The following is a 27,186-nucleotide window of genomic DNA, read 5'->3' on the forward strand; positions in this document are numbered from 1 at the left end:
TTACTCCCCAGGGACCACCCAGGCCTGTGTCACACAAGATAAATTAAACTGTCCAAACACCCTTAGAAAGGAGATAATCAGAACGATATAGCTTTCCAGCTTGTGCAGACTGCTGGAGCCTGCCCATAACGTGAACTCCAGCCTCATTATAATATAATATAATTAGAATGAACATTATGGCTGCCCCCCACCCTCCCGCCCCATGGGTTTTTCTAGATGCATTATGGGTAAGAGCATGCACAGAAAGAAACTAGTTACATAACCAGCATATGCCAATCAAATGACTTCAGTCTATATGTAAAACATCCTGAGTTTAGATATCACATCCTCTATTATAAGGAAATTTATCTACTCTTTCCTATATAAGAAAAAGCTCATTTAAAGATCAGTGCAGTTGTCTGCTTAAGACTCTGCCTCTGGCAGCTTCTCTGCCAGCCGCTTTCTTTTTAAATAAACTTTCTAACTTCTATTCCTTTGTGCCTTGTGAATTCTTTCATATTCTGCAAATGACCAGGGGTATCCAAAGACAAAACAGTTCTTATGATTATCTGCATTCGAGACAAGGGAATTGAGGCTGAGGTTAAGCTATTTTTCTACAACATTGCTTAGGAAGTAGTAGAACTGGATTCAAACCTAGGTATATCTGATTCATGAAGGAATGACAAGGAATATTAAAATGAAAAACAGTACTAATTTTTGGGATAAGCACATAATAGACTAATGCATTAAGAACACCCAGAAGGTATTCAGAATAGTCTGAGGCAAAATGAAGAATAGTCTGGGGGAAAATTCACTTAAACATCTTATGTCGTGATGGAATCAAGGAGGTTTCCACATTAAAGTCTTATGTTCTAAAACCAACCAGGGTTGAAGATAAAGAAATAGAAAAAATAAAAACTTGGATGACTGAACTGATTGCCTGCATAGAATGAAAGTTTTGCTTTCGGAAGACTGCTAGTAAGGCAAGTTCTGTATAAAGCAGGCGAAATATAGTTATGTGTACTTCTGTGTTTAAAAAAAACACTAGTTGTCTCTGAATGATGTGGTCATGGATAATTTTTGTTATATTATCTATATGTACCAAAAGTTGTACAATAAGCACATACTACTTTTGCAATATTCCTCCCCACCAAAAAAAAGATGAAAAGGAAAAATAAAATGAGGGATAAAAGGTAGACTGAGATAAAAAGAGATAAATTCAGTAGCTATTATTCAAAGCCAGCATCTTCACCCACTTTTATAAAATATTCATGGTACGGTAACAGCAAGTTTTTATAGAAACAGAGCATGCACACACAAAAAACAGATAGTACTGATATTATGCTCTTAGGAAACAAAGAAATTATTTGACTTTTAAAACAAATAGTACTGGAAATAGAATTACACTACATGCCAGTGGGTTACATTTAGCATTAAATGTACTGAAAGTTTTTATTGCTTCATACCTTTATTCGTGGCAGACCCATCTTTGATCTTTTGTTTCAGTGACTGTAGCACATTTTGCACTTGCTCAAACATGATGTCCACTTTTCCATCATCTTCCAGCTGCATCCAGAAAGTCTTTGCATCACCTAAAATATAAATCAGTGAGTAGCATAAGATCTCAACAGAAATAGACTAGTTTCCCCACAATACATGTTACAGGAAATCCACTTGGTTTCTAAATAAAATCAAATTTAAATGGTCTTTCACTTCCTTTGAAGAAAAAAATTTTGGTTATTATTTCTTTACAAATAACTAGAAACTAGGAATATGATCTATCTCATTTATCTCTGCTAATTTAAAAAACATGTTGAAAACGTAGTGACACTATTTCTTAACTGGAAAACAGAAGGAATGACTTCATTGCAGACTGGCAGTGCACGTATATATAGACACACATTCATTTGAAAAGTTTTAGGAATACGACTTGCACTGAGTATGGAAGTGGATGGTTTTGAATGAAATATTTCAACAATTGCTGAAATAATTAAACATCTAAAACTAATGCTTTCTAAATGTCTTTTATATTAACTTTTAAATAATTACTGTGTTTCCCCGAAAATAAGACCTAGCCGGACAATCAGCTCTAATGCGTCTTTTGGAACAAAAATTAATATAAGACCCAGTCTTATTTTATTATAAGGCCCGGTTTTATTTTACTGTAATATAAGACCCCGTCTTATTTTACTATAAGTCCCGGTCTTATATTAATTTTTGCTCCAAAAGATGCATTAGAGCTGATTGTCCGACTAGGTCTTATTTTCGGGGAAACAGGGTACATGAAACAAAATGTTTCAATTTTTTAGAGTTATATAGATGAGCCAACATTTCAGATGCCCACCAAGCTAACACCTTAGAAACTTCCTAGAGAAATAATCCTTTTAAAGCTAAAAACAGATATATGAGAAAGATAATTAAAATAAACTGGCAAAAGCCAAATCTCACTTACACCACGTTTAAAAGTCACAAAAATATCTAAAAGGTTAAACACAATTTATATATAAAATGTTAAAATTAATGTATAAAATGTTTAAAATTAACAGGGACTTAAGCAAAGGAGGAACATAATAATTTCACTTTAAAAAGGTCACTTGAGAAACCATTAGGAGGATTAATGGGCAGAGAGCTTAGTAAGTTTACAAAAAATATTTTTCTCAATAAAACTTAAACCCAGAACCTGTAAGATTGGCAATGGAGTGAGACTCTTCGTTAGAGGCTTAGGCCTCAGAGTCCCAACTCTCTCTGGCAGTTACCTTATCCAAAAGGGATCTCTGGCTAATTAGAGGTGCTGCCACCAAAGCAGCCTCAGGAGAGGTGCCGTTTCCCTATTACCATTCTGGCTGATGTGTACTACACAAGACTCTAAGCCTACTTTTAATTCCCCATAGCACAGCTCAGACAAGGTTTCAGCATTTGAAACAAATGCAATGTGAGGACAAAAGGAATGAGAAATAATACTTTAGAGGTAGATAAGGGCCATGACATAGAGGGCCTTGTGTGCCATGCTAAGCAACTTCATTTTTAAATGGAAGGTGATGGGGAGTCACTCAAGAAGTTTAAGTATCTTACGTGATTAGATTTGTTTCTTAGAAAGACCACTCATGTGGCAGTAAACGGGGAGGAATCAAGAATGATTTCTAAGTTTCTGACTCAGGCAACCATATGTATAGGAATGGTATGCATTGAGATAGGGAATAAAGGTAGAGGCACATATAAGGAATTCAAGTATGGGGAGGCCAGTTAGCTCAGTTGGCTAGAGCACAGCGCTCATAACACCAAGATCGCCGGTTCGATTCCCACATGGGCCAGTGAGCTGCACCCTCCACAACTAGATTGAAAACAACGACTTGACGGGTCCTGGAAAAACACACTGCTCCCCAACATTCCCCAATAAAATAAAATAAATTTTTTAAAAAAGTTTTAACAACAAAAAAAGAAATTCAAGTAGGACAAGTAAACTGGATACACAGGTTCCAGAGTAAGATCTGGTCCAGATATACAAACTTTGGAGTCGACAGCACACAAATACTTGCTGAAGCCACAGAATAGATGTGATTAGAGAGAATGTGTAGAAAATAAGAGGGTCTTCTGTAGAACATCAACGTGTAAGGGATGAGTACAAGAACAAGGAATCATGGGGACAGCAGCACACAGGTGGAAGGAAACTCCAGGAGCAGCATCCCAGGAATCAGTGGAAGAACAGGAGTGGTGATTAACACTCTGGGCTTTGGAGTTCAGATACATTTGGGTTTGAATCCCAGCATTGCCACTTATTACCATATTTCCCCTGAAAATAAGACCTAGCTGGACCATCAGCTCTAATGCGTCTATTGGAGCAAAAATGAATGTAAGACCCAGTCTTATTTTATAATATAATATATGATATAATATACCGGGTCTTACATTCATTTTTGCTTCAAAAGACGCATTAGAGCTGATGGTCTGGTTAGGTCTTATGTTCGGGGAAACATGGTAGCTGTGTGACTGTATCTCTATAAAATTGGAATAACGGCAGCTACCTCACAGAGTAGATGTGCAGAGAAGCACGGGGTAGTTAGCAAGAAATTACTGCATACAATTTAACAAAACGAATTACTCTTTAATTGTGGAATTTTAGAGATCATTCAGCTAAGTGGGGAAAATATTTTCTGAAGCAGGGCTTTCTCAGAATCCTTAAAATCATTCCACTTTTCACTGACAGATAACTAACAAAAATCATTGCTTTTAGGCAAAACTATTTGTCAAAGCACTTAATTGATTATTACCATTTATTTTCAGGACTATGAGTCAATACTTCATACTTGGGATTTATCTTTATTTGAGGTGGACATCTACACAGGAAGGATTTTGAAAGGTATTTAGGAATAGCTTTTTGTAGCATTATAGTCTTCTGGAATCATATACAACTCTCTCCTGGCTTGAGAAAATAAGCAGTAATGCTGAAAGACAGCAATCAGGACTTCAGTGAATTTTTGTTTTACAGTGACTATTATTTAAAACTGTGTTAGAAATGTCAGTACATACCAAATTATTCTGATAGGAAATACTTAAAACGAATTAATTAGAAAGTCTTCGAATGGATTAATAAAGAGGACACTGGCAATATAAAAAAACAAAGCCAATCAGAAAATACTGAAACTATCTGCTTGCAGAATAAATGAATGTAACTAAGCAATTCATACTTATTTGTCCTGGGTTTTTAATATATTGTTCCTTATGACATCTTTGTTATCTCATATTACTCTAGGTTTAACTCTCATATTTCAATAGTACTTGTTCCTCATGTCTCCCTTCTTGATCATTTTTGTCTTTTTGCCATGGAAACTTATAACCACAGTAACAAAGAGGTAACCTATCTGATAAATGAGATTACGAGATTCAGTTAATAACTTTTCGAACAAAAACACTAAATGAGTATCATACTTCTAAGAAGAAACATTTCAACTATAGACTGCATAGATGGTTACAACAATGTAAACAATTTTAGTTTCTTGTTCCTTTACTTCTTCACACACTGTCTGCATGCTGAGAGTTATAATCTAAGACTGTAAATACTTCAGTATATTTCACTAGAAGACAGTTACAAGGAATACAGGAGCAGGCACTTGAATTGAAAATCAAATTAGTATACTAATATTGGGGCTACTTGCCTCCAGAAATGAAGTGTGCTATCTGATAAATACTGTCTGTCCAACTTGTTCTCTTAGCTAGATATGACTATTTATTGCAAGAACATAATCATAAATATAGCAGTTTTGTAAAGAATGAAGACAAATTATAGTTACACTATATGTCTCTCAATGTCACTTGAGATAGACTGTCTCTGTAAATAGGCAACGCTCATGAATCACACTGATCTGAATTCATTTACTAGATGAATAGTTATGGAATGCTTACCAAATACATTGATAATGACCCAGGAACACAGAAATATATGTACGTTTCTTTTTAAAAATTATATACCTATATCTCCCTTGAGGAGCTTCAGGGCATTGGTATAGAGGATCTCTAAGACATCTCTGAGCCTGTGATCAATCAGCAAAGTGTGTGGTCTATGAACTCCAGGGGGGGGGGTCCCAAAATCCTTTTAGAAAATATGCTAGATCAAATTATTTTAACAGTAAAACTAAGACATTATTTGTCTTTCTTTTTTTTTCTGTGTTGACATTGATGATACAAAAGAAATGAAGAGTAAAAGTGCTGGTGTCTTAGTTTAAACCAAGGCAGGCGCACCAAACTAGCAGTAAGTCATTGCATTCTTCACCATCAATTTCACTTAAGGATGTCCTTGATAAAGAACCTAAATGATTACCACAGTACAGTGTCTGTCTCAAAAAAAGCACTAGTGAGATTGTTCGAATTATAAGTTAATTTAGCTGCTTTTGTTTTTCAGGGAAAATTATTTTTACTTAAAAGAACCACTAATAAAAATGATGGGTTTTCATATTTAGGTGTTTGGCACACATTTTCTTGAAAATGAACAAAGTTAGACTATCATTTGAAGGACAAAACTGACAGCATTTGTTACTAATAATAAAATTCAAGCTACCAAGGTGAAATGGGAAATTTGGAAACTTTGCATTCTGCTATGATAAGCTTGACAGCGTCTCAATAATTAATCACTCTTTGATGAGACTGGTAGCAATATTAACAAATGTGATTTTTAAATAGTGATGAAATATGTAAACATTTGGAAAAATCTGCATAATTCACTAAACCAATATTTTCTAAGTGGCCAATGCATGATGTTATAAAATCATACATGTATAAAAGAAAAGTGTACAACAGACCAATGAATTTTAATGTAACAGTGTAAAATCTCACTGATATGAGTTCAGATTCCACACTATAACTAACCTTGAAGGAACGACTACTTGTTGAATTCCGTAGTTGTATCAAAGAAAAATATCCAATTATTTGAAAGTCTATTAAAATATTCTTCCTTTTTCCAATTTCTTATCTGTGTGAAGCTTCATTTTTTTTTATATATTTCAGCAAAAGCAACATATCACAACAGATTAAATGCAGAAGTAGATATGAGAATATCCCTTCTTTTAAGCCAACTATTTAAGAGATTTGTAAAAATGTAAAACAATGTTCTCACTCATTTTTGTTTTAGAAAATAGTTATTTCTCACAAAAATGTAATTTGTTAACATGGTGAGTTTACTATTATTTTTAAATGAGCCAATAACATTTTCAAAGCTTCTCAGTTTCAATTTCTAACACAGTAAATACGAACATATATTATTCACATAAACAAAAGCTGTTAGGGGTTTTAAAACTTTAAAGAGTATGAAGTAGTCCCGAGACCAAAAGAAAGTTTGAGAACCATTGGCCTAGATAAATTAGTGAAATTAGTACTATGACCTGCATAATAACCCATATATTACAAGTACATTAAAGGGCATTAAAATTATCCTGCATAATACTATAATGGTAGATACATGACATTATGCATTTGTCAAAACCCAAAAAACTTTAAAGCACAAAGAGTAAGCCATAATGTATGCAAATTTTAAAATATTAGGTTGGTGTGAAAGTAACTGCGGTTTTTGTAATTATTTTTAACCATTTAAACCACATTATCATTTAAGAGATCAGGGATCCCAGGAAGGAATACATACTGTGATAAAAGAATGTACCTGTATTAAAAATGTATACACAATCTCACTGAAGGGCTATGTGTAAAAGGTATTGACCTAAATAACTGGAAATAAGTGGAGTCTGTAAGACTAACGGTAAAAGGAACTGTGCACAAGTACTATAGTTTCCCCCCTGGGAATAATTTACATTTCTGATACTGCTATACGTATACAAGCATACCTCGTTTTATTGAGCTTCTTTTTATGGGGCTTCACAGATGTTACATTTACAAATTGGAGGCAAGACCCTCTACCAGCGAAAAACTTATGACTAGCTTTGATACTTACTTTTTGTGGTGGTCTGGGACCAAACCCACAATATCTCTGAGGCATGCATGTATACTGGAATTGAGCAATTAAGTAAATGGATAACAGATGGTGGAAGCCACATGTCTCATTGCTGGAGTAAGAGTTTATAGATAAAAGCAACGAGAAAGTAGGCTAGAATGATTCATGGTGTAATGTATTAGAGTTGGAGACATCAATATAAACTCATGGTTAGCTTAATATAGATATACATGGTTTCATATAAAAATATGTATAGGTATGTGTATATATAGGTTAGTATACACATATATTTCAATGCTTTCAGCTGAGAGGGCCTAAAGCAATGACACCCCAGTAACAACGAGCACACCTATTGCCCAGATCATAGTTTCTACTACCATTCTCCAATAAAAGGAACCAGGGCTCATTCAAGAAATGGCTGATTCTAGGAACAGAGCAGGAAATATACAAAATGAGCCTGGAGCATCTTCTAATATAAAAAAATAAAGAAGTGCTAAAGAACAAAAACAAACAAAACGAAACAAAACCCATCGACATTGATGGGGATATGTCAAAGGGACACAGAGCCAACTGAAAGATCTCCCAATGGCCAATCTTGAGACAATTTGAGTAACAAAATAAAACTATACTGGATTACAACCCAAAGTATAAAATAAGTACCTATGACTCCATACTAATATACATTAATGACTGAATAAATACCCACGTGGGGGAAAGAAGACAAATCTCCCTTACGGATGAATTTCAAATAATTAATGTAGATATTCTGTTATTAAAAAGGGGGAGAAGAAAAAAAAGGGGGTGGAGAATAAATCCCCACTTAAGTGTGAGCTGCACATAGTAATTTCCTGTCAAAGAGTATAGCAGGGAAGAGGGGAAAATAAGGTAATTTACAGTGGAGAAATCAGATAACACTATGTCAGCTAGGTGATCAAGCTCGGTATCAACAAGTGATAAATCATGGTGATAACATGTACCAGAGATACAATGAGGTACAAATGGCACTTTACTTCTATGGTCTTCATCCCCAAATCCTATAATCTCAGTGTAATCATGAGGAAAAAAAGTCAGTCAATAATTCCAACAGAGGAGCATTCTAACAAATACTTCAATAAAAAAAAAATCCTACAAAATCAAAAGCAAGGAAGTCTGATAAACTGTTTTATCCAAGAGGACCCTAAGGAGACACGACAAGTTAATGTAATGTAATGTAATCTCTGAATGAGATCCTGGAACAGAAAAAGACATCAGGTAAAAACTAAGGAAATGGCTATAAGCTATGGACTTTATTTATGAATAAACCCTTAATTCCTTCTAATTCAGAAAAGTCATTTGCAATAAAATACCATGAAAATTCCACAATTCAGCTTCATTAAGTAGTCTATATACTTTTAAACACAAAGTTTAACAATGGTTTTTCAACCTACCATTTTTTTCTCCCATCTTTTGGTGTCGTTTATTAACATAAAACTCTTCAAAACTAATTTTATCAAAGGACTGAATCACTTTGATTGAAGAATGTAACTGGAATCCAACCTTGGTCTCTACGAAATTTGTAGTCCTCAGAGTAAATACATCATCATATCATTCTAAATAGAATATTCTTTGATACTTGAATTTTCAAATAGAAATTGTGGTTGAAGAAACTTTCAGAAATGACTAGTCCAACATAATGACAAGTCCATGAGTCTTCATCAATTAAGTATTTATAGTTGTATCAGATCACTGACAATATCTTTTTAAAAACAAATACCAACTCCATCTTTTGGTCCATGAATTCATGAAACATTCTGTAAAAAAAACCAAAAACACAAAAACAATAAAGAATGGTTCATAATTGTAAAAATATTTAAGAAAGAAGAGGTAGTTATATAACAGTAGCTCTATCTTTTAAAACAGCACGAACTATTATGGAAAAAGAACAATTAGTTGGAAAAAATGTGCAAAATATCAGAATTAAGAAAATTACAGAGAAAGTAAGACTCAATCATATTTAATATATTTTTAATTAGCATAAACTACACCCACTTTACAAATACTTGATAAAAACTTTTAAAATGAGGATAAAAATGCTAACTACCTCATAAGGTTGCAGTGAGGATAAGACTTACTCACTTCAAACAGTGCCTGGCACATACAAAGGACACAAGAAATGCTAGCAATAATTATTATTCTTTCAGTAAGTAGACTTTTAAAACAAAATATGGATTTTAGTACACATATTTATAACATATCACGCATTCTGCCCCATCATTAATATTTTTCTGTAATATGATTTTTAAGTAACTGTATAATACACTTTGGTCAATAATTCATAAATTAAAAATATACTAAAGAATTTTAATAATTAAACTTTAATAAATTATTAATTAGTACTATAAATAAACCTCTATACTGAACATTTAGATTGTTTCTAGTTTTTCAGTATAATAATGCTGGAATATGCTTTATGCGTACCGTGTTTCCCCGAAAATAAGACTTAGCCAGACAATCACCTCTAATGCGTCCTTTGGAGCAAACATTAAAAAAGACAGGGTCGGGTCTTATTTAATGTTTGCTCCAAAGGACGCATTAGAGGTGATTGTCTGGCTAGGTCTTATTTTCGGGGAAACACAATATTCCTTAAATTATACACTTACAGGTGGCTCTAATAGGTCAAAAAAAAATCAACAATTTTCAATCTTAAGATGTTAGTCAACATATAATAAATTCTTCTCCTACTCCCTCACCAAACCCACAGAAATGTTAGAGTATTTCTAAAAAATTAAAAATGTATACAGTAATGCTGAAAACAAAAAGGGAATTCTCTATGGACCAAGTCTGTGGGACTTCTCTGGGGAAAGGAAACAGATGGGATGCTGCAGAGATATTGCCAACCACCACCATAACATGGCAAATGGAAGAGCAAATCATCTCAGAGGAGATGAGTGCACAACCGAGAGTCATTAAACATTTGCGTAAAGCTACACCATGAAAGACTTAACAAACCCAAACTGATGGACTTAAATTCAAGAGGAGAATTAATAGAGCATCCTGAAAATAATTTTAAAACAAATGTTATTGTATTTAACATCCTCAAAGAGCAAAAGAAGGAAACCTCATCCATGAATAACACACAATTTTGAGAAATAACCATCTAGAATCTAAAAACAGTTGTTGAAGAAACTCAACAGATGACTGAATGACAGCACAGATGAAGAGCCAGTTAGTAGGTTGGAAGACCTAGTTGAGTAATTTCACTCAAAGCAAAGAGCAAAGAAATAATAAAAGGAGGGATAAAATAGAATGAAGAGGCAATAATGACCAAGAACTTCTCAGATCTGGAAAACAAATAAGCCCACTAAGGGTCCACTGAGTAACAAATAACAAGTAGGATAAAATTCTTAATACACACCACTAAACAAACTGTGGACAAACTTCAGAAAATCAAGAAGCTTCCAGAAAAATCTAGATTATCTGAAAGGAATGTATATCAGACTGATAATTGAATGTCTCATCAAAAATGCCAGATGCAACATGTTAAGGGAAAATAAGTTTGAACCCAGAATATTATTTCAGCCTAGCTACCTTTCAACAGTGAGGATTAAAAAGAGAGACTTACAGACATTCAAAGAGCCACTCAGAGACTCTCTAAAAGAAAAGAAATAAGGAAGTACTTCCTAAGAACTAACCTAGAAAGAAGTACTGAGGTACAAGAAGCAATAGTGAGCAAATAAATGAGTAAAATACATTAATGCTAGACAAACAGATTAAAAATGTATGCTAATAACAAATGAAACAAAAATGCTAGAAGATAAAACCATAGAAAATTATATTCTTTTTTTGAAGGGGAGATGTGAGGGATTGCTGCAAGATCAAAGAAAGTAAAGTAGAAGCAAACTAAGTTCTTCGTAGGGAGGATATCAATACTAATTAAATTTAAGCTGTTAAAAAAACAAATTTAAGAACTGTGTTAAAACTGTAAAGGTACTCTATTAAAAAGAAAACAGAAAAAAAACTTAAAAAGAAAGAAGTTGTGGTATATATACACAATGGAATACTATTAAAAAAACAGGTACAACAAAGAAAACTTGGCATTAGCTTCAATTAAAAAGAAAAATAGAAAAATAAGATCTGAAAGATACGAAGAGAAACAAGGTTAGTAAGATGACAACAAGGCCAAATACATTAAAAATCACAAAAAAAGGTGAACGTGTTAATCTTATTAAAAGAGACTCTCAGACTGGATTACAAGCAAAACCTAGCTATAATATTTTTAAATATGAGACCGACTTAAATCACACAAAATATCATTGAAAGCTTGAAGGGATGTAAGAAGACATACGAGCAAATATAAGAAGAAACATTCATATGGAACAAAAGAGAATTTAATATGAAAACCAATAAGAGACAAAGAGAAATATTTTGTACTGATAGAAATATTTACCACAAATATCTAATTGAAATTATAGACTTAATACCAAATAGGCTCAAGAAGTAAAAATCCCAATTAGAGGAATAAGTATAAAAAGAAATTTTAAAAGAACAGTTGAAGATCTTACCAAAGCTGCATGCCACACATCCCCACCTCTTACTACCAGCATACCAAGTCCATAAAGTTGTATAGATGAATTCTACAAAACTTTCAAGGGAATTCTATAGTATATTTTCAAGGTAATTTGTATAGTATACAAACAGTTCCAGAGCAAGAAAAATATGGGAAGCTATTCAACTTTTTTTTTTGAGATTAGTATAACCTTGACATGTAAAAAAAAGAAACTCAAGGCTAAAAGCAAACTTCAGGTACGAAAGCAAAAATAGTGAAGTAAAAAAATGCAGCAGTAGACTAAAAGTATATTACTAATGGAGGGTTTAGCTCAGGAATATCCCAAAAGTTTAACATTGGAAAGTTTCTCAATGTAAATTCCTATATTAATAGACAAATGGAGGAAAACTATCATCTCAGACGCAGAGAAATAATATGTAAAAAGTTCAATGAAAAACTGTTAGGGAGAAGAGGGAAGAAGTCATACTCTTAGCAAACTAGCAATAAAAGAGGACTTCTTTAACATGATAAAGACTATCTACTAAAACCTTGCAGCAAACATTATAATGATGAAACATGAGAAGCATTTTCATGAGAAGTCCGACACAGGATGAGGACATTTGCCACCACTACTCACTACTCTTATTGAATATTGTACTGGCAGTCTTAGAGAAATGCAGCAAAACAAAGAGACCTAAAGATTGTAAAGAAGAGAAAAAACTGGTAGAATAAATAAATAAAAACAAAATAAAAGCTAAGTCAAGAGTGGGGAGCAAATTTAACATTTTAACAGTAGTAAGCAAAAAAGGACATAGTCATAGAAACTGAAGAAATTTTTAAAAATTATATAAGAAACACTGTATCCAGGACACATAAAGAATTCCTTAAATAATTAAGAAAAAGATGACTAAATAGAAAAATGGGTACTTTAAAAAAGAAATTATAGAAATTTACATAAAATATAGTTTAATAAACATGAATAGATACTATTACAGTAATCCGATAAATAAACTTTAAAAACGAGTACCATTTTCATCCATAAGATGAACAAAAAGTAAGACGATAATATCTCGTGTTGATATAGATTATAGGGAAACTGAACTCTAACAACTACTTGTGGGACACGTAAATTAGTAGGAGTATTTTGAAGGCAAATTTGGCAAGACCTATTAAGATTAAAAATGTTCATAACTCAAAATCAAAGTAATTCCACTTTTAGGTATATTTCTTGAGAAATAGCACTTGTGTCCAAGAAAACACGTATCAAGGATTTCCCTGCAGAATTGTTTGTAAGGTGAAAAACTGGAAACCTAATGTCCATCAAGAGGAGAATGCCAAATAAGAAGGGGTGTACAGTACACATCAAAAACAGAATTTCATATGAAAACCAGTAAGATATACGAGGTGCGATCAAAAAATACGGTGAATGTTTAAATTAAAAATGTATTTATTACCATAAGACTCATTGCCATTAATCCCTCTCAAAATACTCCCCCTCGCTTTGCACACACCTATCCCATAGTTTTTGCCACTTTCTGAAGCACTTCTGGAAGTCCTCTTTCGTGAGTGTCTTTAGTTACACTGTTGTGGCTGTCTTCATGTTCTGAATTAATTCAAACCATTTACCTTTCATGGTCATTTTGCTTTTGGGAAGAGCCAGAAGTTGCACGGAATGAATAAGGTAAATGAGGACATACCGTAATGTTTTTATTTGACAGAAATTGCTGTACCAGAAATGATGGGTGACACAGAACCTTTCTGTTGTAATCAAAACATACGGTGAATGCTGCTGCTGCCACTGCTAAGTGCCATCTAACAGAAAGGCAGGGATCTTTAATACAGGAAGTGGCACAGCGAACTTTAGTAACAGCGTGCGACAAGTTTCAACTTGTTCCATGCTGTCAATCGGGTGTGAGCTCTGGTTGAGAGGTGTGTTTTAAAGTGTGCCGTAAATCATCCCCCATCATGACCACACTCCATGTCACATATTGCTTCTGGTATTTGGCAACTTCTGTCCAATAAAATCATTGTGGTGTGTCCTCATCCACCTTACTCATCGGATCTGAAACCATGAGACTTCTGGCTCTTCACCAAAGTCAAAATGATTCAGGACATCAAGGCAGCCATGACAGCACAACTAAAAACACTAATGAAAGAGGACTTCCAGAACTGCTTCAGAAAGTGGCAAGAACGATGGGATAAGTGTGTTTGAAGCAAGGGGGAGTATATTAAGGGAGATTAATGGCAATGTTTCTTTTACTGTAATAAGGTTTTTTTATTTAAACATTCACCGTATTTTCTAATCACACCTCATATATTAATTCAGGCATACACTGGAACACTATACAGCAGTAAAAGAAATGAGCCATAAATAATATAATGAGCTGTAAAATAACATGCGTACACTGCAAAAACACTGTCAAGTGAAGAATTATAGAATTATATACCACAGTACTATTTCCCTTTTAAAATATTACAAACGCATATATACACCTATTGTACTAGTAAGTATAAAACAATGACTTGAAGACTGCACCACTCTTTGTTGTGGAGTGGGGGAAGTCAGAGGGAATTCAGGGATTGTGGATTGTTCTCTTTATCAGCAAGGCTCTAATTTTGTAAAAGGGTACTTAATTTAAAAATTAAGTATATAATTTCAAAAGGGGATTGTGCATTTTAAAGTTTTCTGGAGCATGTTGCCAAACTGCTTTCCAAGAAAGGTTCTACCAATTTCTACTCAGTAAAAGCTTTTTTTTAAAGAAAGCTCTCACCAGTGTTGTTCATACCTTCTAAAAATTTTAAAAACTCAACTTACTATAAAGTCAGACATGTTTACTACAGAAAATTTAGTAAAAAATGTAGTAAAGCATAAAGAAGAAAATCAAATCACTCATAATCGCATCCTCCTGATACAACTAGTGTTAATATATTGGAGGGTAACAGGGATTTTAAAATTTGTTCGCATCTTTCTTTCCCCTTCTCACTTTTTCATTTTGGCAGAAAAGTAGTCGGTCAGTTTCACTTCAATTTTCAGTCCCTTTCGTTTTTAAAAATAGGCTCTTACGAAACTGACCATTTCCTCTCCGTTCCTTATGTTTTAATTACGACTGTAATGAGCGTTTATTGACTATAAATCATGTCTGGCACAGTTCTAAATACTTCACTTGTTCTTATTCTGCATAACAATCAGATAAATTAGCATGCCTGTTTTCCAAATGAGGAGATTAAAGCATGACAACGTAAGGGGCAGAAATAATATAAACAGGCAGGATGGTTTCAGAGCCCATGTGTTTTGATTACTCCAGTCTACCGCCTGTTATCTCTTTTCTTGTTCATACTCATTAATACATACAGAACTCATTCCAGGTTTCCACATGCCAAAGACCACAGTTAATTACACTGTCCCTTATTTTAATTACGCATTGGGTAATTACTTACTGGGTTGTGGTTAATGCGAGTCTGGTGCTCTGAGGATCTGATCTCAATTCTGTGATCTTGGATAAATGATTTTACTTATTTAGGGTTTGTGTAGTCTTACCTGTGAAATGGGTGAGTGGTTAAACCTTCAAGTTCTGCTTCTGGATTTTATACTGCAGTCCATTTCCTGCAGCCCCTTTTACAGCCTCGGGTTCCCAGCTGTTTAGGAATCACCTCACATTAAGGTGTACAACGTGAAGTACACTGAAATAGGAGTTGAGAACTCAGTGCGCCCGCAGTCCCCTCTCCAGCCCCGGACTGCACGTGGGTGAAAAGAGATGGGAGGTAGCAAGGGCTAGGATCCACGCGGCTGAGCTCCACCGCGTTCCCAGGTCCTGGGCCGGAGGACCCGTCGGGGGCCACCCACGGCTGTGCCTACGCTGCACTGGCTCCACTGCGTTTTCCACGCCGCCCGCCAGACCTGAGGGCTGTACTCCGCCCGCTCGGTTAGCGAGGCTGGATTCCCCAGCTGGTCAGGGTCCTCTCCGAAACCAAGCCACCAAGACGCCACGGCACTGGTGCCCCCTTCACCATCTACTAGCTTTCGCCTCGGCAACAACTGTCCCTCCTCGCCTCTGCCAGGGAGGGAGAACCGCCCAATCTGTAACACCCGTGTCTACAAAATGCGAACCCTAAATGGGAGGAGTCGGACACCAACGGATCCCACCGCTTGGCCGGGTGCCCATTGATTGCACACTCCATTGGGTCCACGCCTTAGAGTTCCGTGCCTGTACCGCTCGTAACGCGGCAGCGCCAGAGCGCGCCGCCTCCCAATTGGCTGTCAGAGTTCTCGGGTTGTCTCGCGCTTTCTGGCTGGGCCAATGGGGCTACCTGCAGTCGAGAGCCGGCATCGCTGGAGTGGTGGCGCAGCTGTTTCCTCCGGTAGGTGTTGGGCTGCCATCTTGTGTGTGGCTGAGGCTGGGCTTCTTGGGGTTTGAAAGCTTGTTTAGCGGCTCAAGGTGTTAGAGGGGTCCTGAGGGAGCTGTGGAGGAGAGAAGGGCCTGAGGGTCTTCTCAGTTCCCTGAAAGGGAAAAGTCTTCCTGGCCTGATTCTCAGCCCTGGGTAGAGAGAGCGATGAATGGTGGTGGTAGTGGTGGGGATCCCAGGCTCCGGTTTGTTCGTCATTGTGAAGGCTTGGCGGGGGCTCTGATGCCTTAACACGGACTCCTTGAATTTAGGGAGCAATTCCAATAATCTTTGTCTCAGAAAGATTCTGACCATCAACCTCCTTTACTGACAAGGGAGGTTGGCAGATGGACTGCTTGGTTCAGAAAGGAACAAGGCTAGTAATTAGTGGAACCGGGAGAGAGAGGGAGATGCCTTACCATTATCCTCAAATTCGAAAGAGACGTCTTCATTTTCTATTGATTGGGAGGGAGCGGCTGCTAAAGTGTTTGTTCTGTAAGGTACCCTCTGACTGAGGCCATCGTTTGATAGTAGTGGGCGTGAGTTATACGTTTGGGCAGTTTTATTCATTAGTCTGCAGCTAGCATTCCTGCAGTGGTCTTTTTTAAAAAGCTGGAAAGTGGTGGAATAGTGGAAGTGAAGGAAGAATTTTGTCAAATCTTGGTTTCTCTAAATACGATCTGTAGAATTAAAAATCTCTGGGTCTGCCTTGACATGCTTGGTTGCTTTGTCATGGAGCTGGGGGGAAGCTTTTGTGAGGGAAAGCATCTTAACTTCTGAGCTCTTTGGGGGCTGGGAGACAGGAGGCAAGAAGTACCTCCTTTTCCTCATTATTTTTTTTCAAAAAATCAAAGTAGAAAGCACGCATTTTCTTTTCAAATGATGGGGAAATTTATCGGATCCGAAAACCTACCCGATAAAAGGCTAATATTTTGTGATGCACTTTAGCAGTTTTGACAGCATGAGAAGAAAACAAAGATACTTATCTTGCCTTAAGTTTAGTTTTCAGTTATTCGGTGTTAACTGATAACCAGATAGAGTCAACAGAACTATGTATTTTGTGGCAAGAATACTAAAGAAAACAGGAGAATAATTGGATAACTAAATGTTAATTTTCATTTAAAAATTTGCTTTTTGATCCTTGAGTCTGATAAAACGTAGCTTGCCAGAGTTCACGTATCAAGAGATCGGTGGCTAAGAAATGCCAATTGCACATATAGCTGCTCAGCAAATGTTTGCTAAAACTTATGTATAGCGTTCACATATAATAGTACCTAGTATATACAGAGGGTGCCAAAAAATGTACACACATTTTAAGAAAGGACAAAATTATTGAAATTATAATAGTATGGGGGGTTGCCAAAAAAATTACACATTTTAAGAGATGTTGTCTATGTATTACTTTCTGCAGTTGAATTACCATAGCGATGTGTAGTATATGAGGTGCACTCAAAAGATGGTGTTCATCAAATGAATGCTAGCGTCATTCTTTGTATTATAACTTTAATACAGTTTTTTTATCCTTTCTTAAAATGTGTATACATTTTTTTTGGCACCCTCTGTATATACCGATAGCAAAAGATTAATATAAGTCACACTTGACTTCTGCAATTACAAGAGGTGCTCAAAGTGGTTACATCAGCGTCCAGACACTTCTGATTATGGCCAACTACTGCTTGAGTAACGTTGACCAAAGTGTCTACTTGTATACATTTTTTGGGCACCTCCAGTATTCAACAGTATAATTGTTAAATGAATAAATAAAATAATGCAGAAATTGGGAGGTATGTATATACATTTTCGGGGGGCCAACTGAAAAATAGTTTTTTAACCTTCACTCTGGAAAATCTGACTTCCAGTTTGTTTGAACTAAATGTATTTGTTGCTTCCAATTTGTACATACACATAATGTTACGGCTAGGTTCATACTTTTTTGTGAGGTCTATTTATCTTACTATAGAGAAATTTAGATAATGAAGATGAGCCCTAAGTGATAATGCCCCATTTGCCACTTTTTCTTGAAAGCATACAATCTCAATAAATGAAGACCAAATTTATCAGTGTCATAGATCTCTTCTGCTGAAGAAAATTTATTGCTTTTCTAGTTTTTTAAACACTACTAAAAGTCAACATACTGCAACTTTAAATTTACTATATTGCATAAATATGTTCTGTAATTTTAAATAGGTAGGCAATTTTAAATTACGTTAGTATCTTCAAATTTTTCTTAGAATAATACAGTTCTCTAGACTCAATATATAATCAGAAGATTCTTAGAAATTTTTTAAAAATATCACTTTTGCACGAACAATGTTAAATGACTTCAAGTAAAAATGATTTAACTTAGATTGGTATGTTAGAGATTATTTTTCATTGCAATCTCATAATATATACAAGTTTAGGCTTTTTCCCCATTATCAAGTGATGCATGCTGTTTCATTATAAAAGAAAAAGCTTGATAACACCTTTTAAATGAATGTGTTTTGTGACAGAATGTAGATTAAGATCTATTTATCTAAATCAGCATTAAAAAAAACACAAAAACTGCTCTCAGTACCTGGTTTTAATTCTTGCATTTGATACTTTAAAATCTAAATGTTTTCATGAGTGAAGATTTTAGAGTGATTATAAGCACTTTATTAAAAAACACATTTAAAATGTGATAGGTTTTCCCCCTCAGTAACTGAAAAATCAAATTGCAAGTAATATTGATTCTTTCAAAAATTATTTTTGAAGTATGTACTAGAAATACTTTGCTGTATTTTTGATCACATAAATCACTTTTGGGGACCATTTTGAGATTAATTTTTAGAAATATTTCTCTATTCCTCATTAATATAATGCGTTTTGCCATCATTTTTCTGGTCTTTACCCAATATGGTCCATTATGGGGGTAAATTAAACAATGTAACTAAAAATAAAATGATTTAAAACAATGTAAAGATCAAAATGACCCCTGCAATGTGTGCTGTTCATCTAATCAATGAAATTGATTGAATGCCTGAATCATGAGGATGTCATGTCCATTAACTACTGAAAATGCTTGTGAGATAAACACATGGGACATTCAGATTATTTCACTCCAAGGAGAAGACATTTAAAGTATTATATATTTGTGTGTGTTTTTAAGATGGAAGAATTGAAACACTGAAATTTTGCCTTTACTATGACTTCACCCTTTGTAATCTCATTTGTTCCTGCTACTTAAACTATTTATGTGCAAATGAGCCCTAAATCTATGTGAAGTTCTGCTCTCTCGAGTACTTAACACACATTACTCAAAGCTTTTTGGACAGTTAAATCTACTCAATTGATATACAACTCTCCCTCTTTTATGTTTCTTGAGTGGCTCAGATTTAAAACTTGAAATTCTTACCTCTCCCTTTTGCCTAACTGTATAATCTTGCTTCAACCTCCAAAATGGCTTTTCTTTTTCAATTTTCTGCTATCACTGCCACTGCACTAATTTAGGACCTTTTCTTTTTCTAATGCGGTTTTTAATGAAGCATTTATATGTCATTGTATTACTGACAAAACCCACACTCCTCAACTTGAAATTTGTATTAGTTAAGATACAGATTTGGCTGCTGTGACAAAGAAACTAAAAAATAATTGTGGCCTAAAACTTTTTAAATGTAAAATAAAAAGTTTATTTCTTACCTATGGAAAAGTATGAACTGATAAGATAACTTTGCTACAAAAAGTTGTCAGGGACCCAGGCTCCTTCTAACCTGTTGCTCTATCTTGTAGACCTGCTTCACTTCACCATTGTATTGCCACATGCTTACGTAAAAGGTTAAAATGTATTGTGGTAGGGCACACATAGAATGGTATTTGTAAGTGGCAGTTGGTAGGATTTTTTTCTCTACCTTAATTTTAAGAAAGTTATTATTTTTTGTAGTTATTCCCATTTTATTCATATTTTTTGAAATAATGTTTTATTTCATGTGTACAAAACACTGTAATAGTTAGACATTTATCATTATTACCCCTCACAAAGTGATAGTTCCCCTCCCCCAATCTACTACCCCTCTGACATCGCATATAGCTGTTACAATTCCACTGTCTATTCCTTATGCTGTACTCCACTTTTTGTGACTATATATATATTAAATTATGGTTCACATTCATTATCATTCAGCTTCCGCTTCTGGTGTACAGCACAGTGATCAGACATCTATCTACACCATCCCTGAAATGGTCTCCCTAATAAGACAAGTGTCCATCAGGTACCTTACAAAATCTTTACATTATTGATTGTATTCCCCAAATTGACTTTCATATCCCCGTGGCCATCTTGTGGTTAGTGATTGTGCTTTCTAATCCCCTCACCTTCCCCCTTATCTCCACCCCCACTCCTATCTAGCAACCCTCAGTTTTTCCTCTCTGTCTCTGAGACTGTTTCTGATTAGTTTGTTCATTTATTCTATTCTTTAGATTCCACATATGAGATCATATGGTATTTGTCTTTCTCTGTCTGACTTATTTCACTTAGCATAATGTTCTCTAGGTCCATCCATCATTGCAAATGGTAAAATTTCATTCTTCTTTATGGTTGTGTAATACTCCATTGTATAAATGTACCACAGTTTCTTAATCCAGTTGTCTACTGATGGACATTTCGGGTGCTTCCATGTCTTGGCTATTTTGAATAGTGCTGCAATAAACATAGGGGTGCTTAAATTTTTTTCAAATTAGCATTTTGGGATTCTCTGGACAGATACCCAAGAGTGGAGTTGCTGGGTCATAAGGTAGTTCCATTTTCAATTTTTTCAGATATTCCCATACTGTTTTCCATAGTGGCTGCACCAATCTGCAATCTGACCAACAGTGCCCGAAGGTTCCCTTTTCTCCACATCCTCGCCAGCACTTATTGTTTGTTGATTTATTGATGATAGCCATTCTGACTGGAGTGAGGTGGTATTTCATTGTGGTTTTTATTTGCATTTTCCTAATGATTAGTGAGGTTGAGTGTTTTTCCATATGTCTGTTTGCCATCTGTATGTCTTCTTTAGAAAAATGTCTCTTCATGTCCTCTGCCCATTTTTAAATTGGATTGTTTGCTTTTTGGGTGTTGAGTTGACTGAGTTTTTTATAAATTTTGGATATTAACCCCTTGTCAGATATATCATTGACAAATATCTTCTCCCATTCAATAGGCTCCATTTTTGTTTTATTGATGGTTTCCTTAGCTGTGAAAAAACTTTTCAGTTTGACATAATCCCATATGTTTATTTTTTCTCTTACTTCCCTTGCCCTAGGGAATATATCAGTAAAAATATTACTCTGGGTAATGTCTGTAAACTTTCTTCCTATATTTTCTTCTAGGAGTTTTAAGGTTTCATATCTTACATTTAAGTCTTTAGTCTATTTTGAACTTATTCTTGTATATGGTGTAAGGAGATGGTCCAGCTTCATTTTTTTGCATGTGTCTGTCCAGGTTTCCCAGAACCATTTATTGAATAGACTGTCTTTACCCCAATGTAAATTCTTGCTTCCACTGTCATAGATTAAATGACCATATAGGCATGGATTTATCTCTGGGCTCTCTATTCTGTTCCATTGATCTATGTGTCTGTTTTTATGTCAGTACCATGCTGTTTTGGTTACTATAGGCTTGTAGTATAATTTAATGTCAGGTATCGTGATATCTCCCACTGTTCTTATTTCTCAAGATTGCCGAGGCTATCTGGGGTCTTTTATGATTCCATATAAATTTTAGGAATATATGTTCTATTTCTGTGAAAAATATCCTTGGTAGTTTGATAGGAATTGTGTTGAATCTGTATATTGCCTTAGGCTATATGGGCATTTTAATGATATTAATTCTTCCTATCCATGAACATGGTATGTGTTTCCATCTATTTGTATCTTCTTTAATTTTATCTCTTCAGTGTCTTATAATTTTTTGAGTACAGGTCTTTTGCTTCTTTGGTTAAATTTATTGCTAGGTATTTTATAGTCTTTGAAGCAATTGTAAATGGGACTATTTTCTTAATTTCTCCTTCTGATATTTTATTATTGGTATATACAAATGCAACTGATTTCTGAATATTAATTTTGTATCCTGCTACTTTACTGAATTCATTTATCAGTTCTAATAGTTTTTTGGTGGAGTCTTTGGGGTTCTCTGTATATAGTATTTCATCTGCATATAATGACAGTTTTACTTCCTCCTTACCAATTTGGATGTCTTTTATTCCTTTTTCTTGTCTGATTGCTGTGGATAGAACTTCCAGAACTGTGTTTAATGGAAGTGAAGAAAGTGGGCAACCTTGCCTTGTTCCTGATCTTAAGGGGAATGATTTTAGCTTTTCCCCATTGAGTATGATGTTAGCTGTGGGTTTATTATATGTGGCCTTTATTATGTTGAGATATGGTCCCTCTATTCCCACTTGCTTAAGAGTTTTTATCATAGATGGCTGCTGGATTTTGTCAAATGCTTTTTCTGCATCTATTAATATGATCATATGATTTTTATTTTTCATTTTGTTAGTGTGGTGTATCACATTAATTGATTTGAGGATGTTGAACCAACCTTGTATACCAGGAATGAATCCCACTTGATCATGGTGTATGATCTTTTTAATGTATTGCTGAATTCTGTTCGCTAATATTTTGTTGAGGATTTTTGCACTTATGTTCATTAGTGATATCGGCTTATAGTTTTCTTTTTTGTAATGTCTTTGTCTGATTTTGAGATCAGGGTGATAGTGGCCTCATAAAAAGTGTTTGGGATCCTTCCCTCCTTCTGGATTTTTTGGAATAGTTTGAGGAGAATAGGTGATAATTTTTTGAATGTTTTGTAAAATTCCGCTGTAAAGCCATCTGGCCCAGGGCTTTTGTTTGTTGGGAGCTTGTTGATTACTGATTTAACTTCCCTGGTAGTAATCAGTCTATTCAGGTTTTCCGTTTCTTCTTGAGTTAGTCTTGGATGGTTGTATGCTTCTAGAAAATTGTCTATTTCTTCCAAATTGTCTAATTTGTTGGCATATAGTTGCTCATAGTAATTTCTTAATTTTTTTGGTATTTCTCTGGTGTCTATTGTCACTTCTCCGCTTTCATTTCTGATTTTATTAATTTGGGTCCTCTCTCTTTTCTGATAAAACTGGCTAAAGGTTTGTCTATTATGTTTATTGTCTCAAAAACCCAGCTGTTGGATTCATTGATCTTTTGTGTTGTTGTTGTTTTTTTGTCTCTATTTCATTTATTTCTCCTCTGATATTTATTATCTCCTTCCTTGTACTCCCCTGGGCTTATTTTGCTGTTCTTTTTCCAGATCCCTTAAGTGTAAGGATAACCTGTTGACTTGTGATTTTTCTTGTTTTTTTATGTAGGCCTGCATTGCTATGAATTGCCCTCTTAGGACTGCTTTCGCTGCATCCCATAGATTTTGGGTCATTGTGTTTTCATTTTAATTTGTCTTGAGATATCGTTTGATTTCTTCCTTGATCTTGTTGACCCATTCATTATTTAGTAACATGTTATTCAGCCTCCATGTATTTGTGTATCTTCCAATTCTTTTCCTGTAGTTGATTTCTAATTTTATAACACTGTGGTCAAAAAAGACACTTGGTATGATTTCAGTTTTCTTAAATTTATTGAGACTTGTTTTGTGGCCTAACGTGGTCTATCTTGGAAAATGTTCCATGTGCACTTGAAAAGAATGTGTATTCTGCAGCTTTGGGGTGAAATGCTCTGAAAATATCGATTAAATCCAACTGGTCCAATGTGTCATTTAAGGCCGCTGTTTCCATATTTATTTTCCATCTGGAGGACCTGTCCCTTGTTGTCAGAAGTGTGTTGAAGTCCACTACTATGATAGTATAACTGTTGATCTCTGTCTTTATGTCAGTCAATATCTGTTTTATATATTTAGGTGCTCCTATGTTGGGTGCATAGATGTTTACTAGGGTTATGTCCTCTTGTCAGTTCGATCCCTTTATTATTATGTAGTGCCCATCTTTGTCTTTTAACGTATTCTTTATTTTAAAGTCTATTTTGTCAGATATAAGTATTGCTACTCCAGCTTTTTTATCATTTCCATTTGCATGAAATATCATACTGCAACCCTTCACTTTCAGCCTGTGTGTCTTTTGATCTGAGTTGAGTCTCTTGTATACAGCATATGCAAGGGTCGTGTTTTCTTATCTACTCAGCCACCCTATATCTTTTGATTGGAGCATTTAATCCATTTACATTTAAAGTGATCATTGATAGGTACATAGTCATTACCATTTTGTTATTTGTATTTCTTGTCTTCATTAGTTAGATTGTTTTCATCTTTCTTCTGTTTACAGAAGCGCTTTTAACATTTCCTGCATTGCTGGCTTGGTGGTAATGAATTCCTATAGCTTGTTCTTTTCTGGGAAGCTCTTTATCTCTCCTTCAATTTTAAATGATTGCCTTGCTGGACAAAGCAATCTAGGTTGTAGGCCTTTGTTTTTCATCACTTTGAATACCTCCTGCCACTCCCTTCTGGCCGGCAAAGTTTCTGTAGAAAAGTCATTTGATAGTCTTACAGGAGTTCTCTTGTATGTAACCCTCTGTCTTTCTCTTGCTGCTTTTAGGATTCTCTCTTTGTCTTAATTTAACCTTTGCCATTTTATCTATGATGTATCTTGGTGTGGGCCTGTTTGGGTTCATCTTGGTTGGAACTCTTTGCACTTCCTGGACTTGTATGTTGGTTTCCTTCACAAGGTTAGGGAAGTTTTTGGTCATTATTACTTCAAATATGTTCTTGATTCCTTGCTCTCTCTCTTCACCTTCTGGTATTCCTCGGATGCTCAAGTAGTTGCACTTGATGTTATCCCGAGGTCTCTTAAACTATTTTCATTGTTTTTAATTCTTTTTCCTTTTATTGTTCTGCTTGGATGAGCTCTGATAACTCGTCTTCTAAATTGCTGATTTGATCCTCTACCTCATTTAACCTGCTGGCAATTCCTTCAAGTGTGTTGTATTTCAGTTATTGTATTCTTTAGTTCTAACTGGTTGTTCTTTATAATTTCTCTATCCTTTATGTCGTCACTAAGCTCCTTAAACATTCTTATCATCAGTGTTCTGAGCTCTGTCTCTGATAGGTTGGTTACCTCTATTTCATTTGGTTACAATTCTGGAGTTTTCTTCTGTTCTTTTATTTGGGACATGTTTCTTTGTTTCCCCATTCTGGCTGACTCTCTGTGTTTGCTTCGATGTATTAGGTAGATCCCCTAGGGTTCTTGGTCTTTGCTGGGTGATCTTATGTAGTATGTGTCCTTTATATTTGACTTGCACCACTTCCCTATTCTCCTGTGTGTGTGCTCCAAAGGTGACCCTTGTGTTGTGTATATTATCCTGTTAAAGTTGAGCTTTAATTGCTTTTGGCTTGTCAGTAGATGGGATTGACTCCTAGGCTGACTAGTTGTGAGACTTGGCTCTGCCCACTGCAGGGTGTTCTGATGTGTGAGGGTTGACCATTTAAATGATGCTTGGTCTCTGTGGGCTCTTGTGCCTGTAGAGAATTCCCTCTGTGTGTGTCACTTGTGGGTCAGATCCGGTAATACTCTGGTTTGGTCTGGAGTTGGCCTCTGGGTGTGTTGAATCTTTTGCCTCTTGAGCTGTGCCCTGGTGTAGGGCAATTTCAGAACAAAACTAATCAACAAACACAACAACAACAACAAAGTAAAAACCAGATACACTCACATGTAAAAACAACAGATAACCCACACTCAACACAGGCAGAAATATCAAAAAAAAAAAAAAAAAAAAAAGCAGCACCAGTTTTAGCTTAAGCCCACCAAACAATCTCTAGGTTGTCCTCTGCTGTACAAAGAATCCTTTGCGTGTTGTGGAGGCAGAGCTGACCACCTGGCACCCAGACTGTCCCTGGCACTGCCGTTCTAGATGAGTGGGGCTATGGGGTGTGGATGGTAATTTTCACCAAGTCGGTGCAGTTTCTGCTCTTGCCTGCACATAACATGCTCTGAGAGTACCACAGCCAGCCACTGGGAGGTGGGTTTATTCCCTGTACCCAGGTCTCCTAAGTCTTAGGGCACTTCTTCTGTTGAGGGGTGTGGAGGGCGCAAGATTTCCGAGCTGCTGAAAGCCTAGAGCTGCCTCTGCTGCCTGCTGTTGACCTCTGCATGTGTCTTTGTAGCTGTGATTGTCCTGCGCTGCAGCCCAGAAAAGGCAGGGGTTGGGAAGGGAGGTGTCTTCTGTCTCCCAGCCCAGTAGTGTCACACTCTTCCCAGCCTCTTCCCTAGGTCACAGCTGTAAAGCGTCTTAAGAAAGTTATTTTTATATGTGTTATGTTTTAAGTAACGATTTTGTCTTTTCTATTACAATTTCATGAACTTTTGATGGTTCTGTTAGACTTCTATACGTATAGTTGGGAGGAAAAAGGTGGGTAGCTTATGACGCTTCAATACTATGCTAATGGCCTGCCCATGTGATTACTTGCAGACCTAGGGACTACTATATGCTTTCCCTTTCTCTTTGTAAAAATGGTTCCCACTGTCCAAAATTACTTTCTTTTTAAAGTAATTGATGACTAGCTCAACTTCTTTCCTCTCGAAGTATAGACAGGTTTTATTCAATCACAATCTCCTCTTACCCTATACTCAAATTCTTCATTTGTATATTACTTTGTGAGAAACCAAATAACTCTTGGAAGGCAAGAGTCCATCATGAGTCTGGTGAACACGTGTTTGCATGTAGTTGATAATTGGATAAATGTTTCCTCATTTGAAGTGTATTTCATATTTCAAATAGAATAAAGAATTGAGTGAGGAGGTCAGAGGTAGGCTTATCTTGCTTCATATGTGTCGTATGTTGTGTGCCTTTGGGGAGTGTATTCATCTCTTACAAATCAGCAAATATGTAATGT

General features: G+C 35.5%; 2 protein-coding genes across 8 annotated transcripts in view; one reads left to right on the plus strand and one right to left on the minus strand.

Annotated features, from left to right (window-relative positions):
* Nucleotides 1-16,252, minus strand: part of SETDB2 (SET domain bifurcated histone lysine methyltransferase 2) — a 75,260-nt gene extending 59,008 nt beyond the window's left edge. The window contains exons 1-3 of one of the 2 annotated variants that reach the window (XM_074329930.1): nucleotides 15,478-16,163; nucleotides 8,842-9,204; nucleotides 1,446-1,571 (exon numbers count right to left, since the gene is read on the minus strand). In XM_074329930.1, the coding sequence (XP_074186031.1) occupies nucleotides 1,446-1,571; nucleotides 8,842-8,857 (142 nt within the window). In that variant the 5' untranslated portion in view covers nucleotides 8,858-9,204; nucleotides 15,478-16,163. Of the gene's footprint in view, nucleotides 1-1,445; nucleotides 1,572-8,841; nucleotides 9,205-15,477 lie in introns of both variants that reach the window. The other variant, XM_019748014.2, reaches the window with a different exon arrangement.
* The window catches only part of CAB39L (calcium binding protein 39 like), a 137,620-nt gene continuing 126,656 nt past the window's right edge, over nucleotides 16,223-27,186 (plus strand). For 2 of the 6 annotated variants that reach the window (XM_074329940.1, XM_019748040.2), the window contains exon 1: nucleotides 16,255-16,298. The gene's annotated coding sequence lies outside the window, so the exon portion shown is untranslated. Of the gene's footprint in view, nucleotides 16,299-27,186 lie in introns of all 6 variants that reach the window. The other 4 variants (XM_019748037.2, XM_074329935.1, XM_074329936.1 and 1 more) reach the window with 4 other exon arrangements.

Source organism: Rhinolophus sinicus, linkage group LG04, assembly GCF_036562045.2.
Source record: "Rhinolophus sinicus isolate RSC01 linkage group LG04, ASM3656204v1, whole genome shotgun sequence".
Lineage (NCBI taxonomy): Eukaryota > Metazoa > Chordata > Mammalia > Chiroptera > Rhinolophidae > Rhinolophus > Rhinolophus sinicus.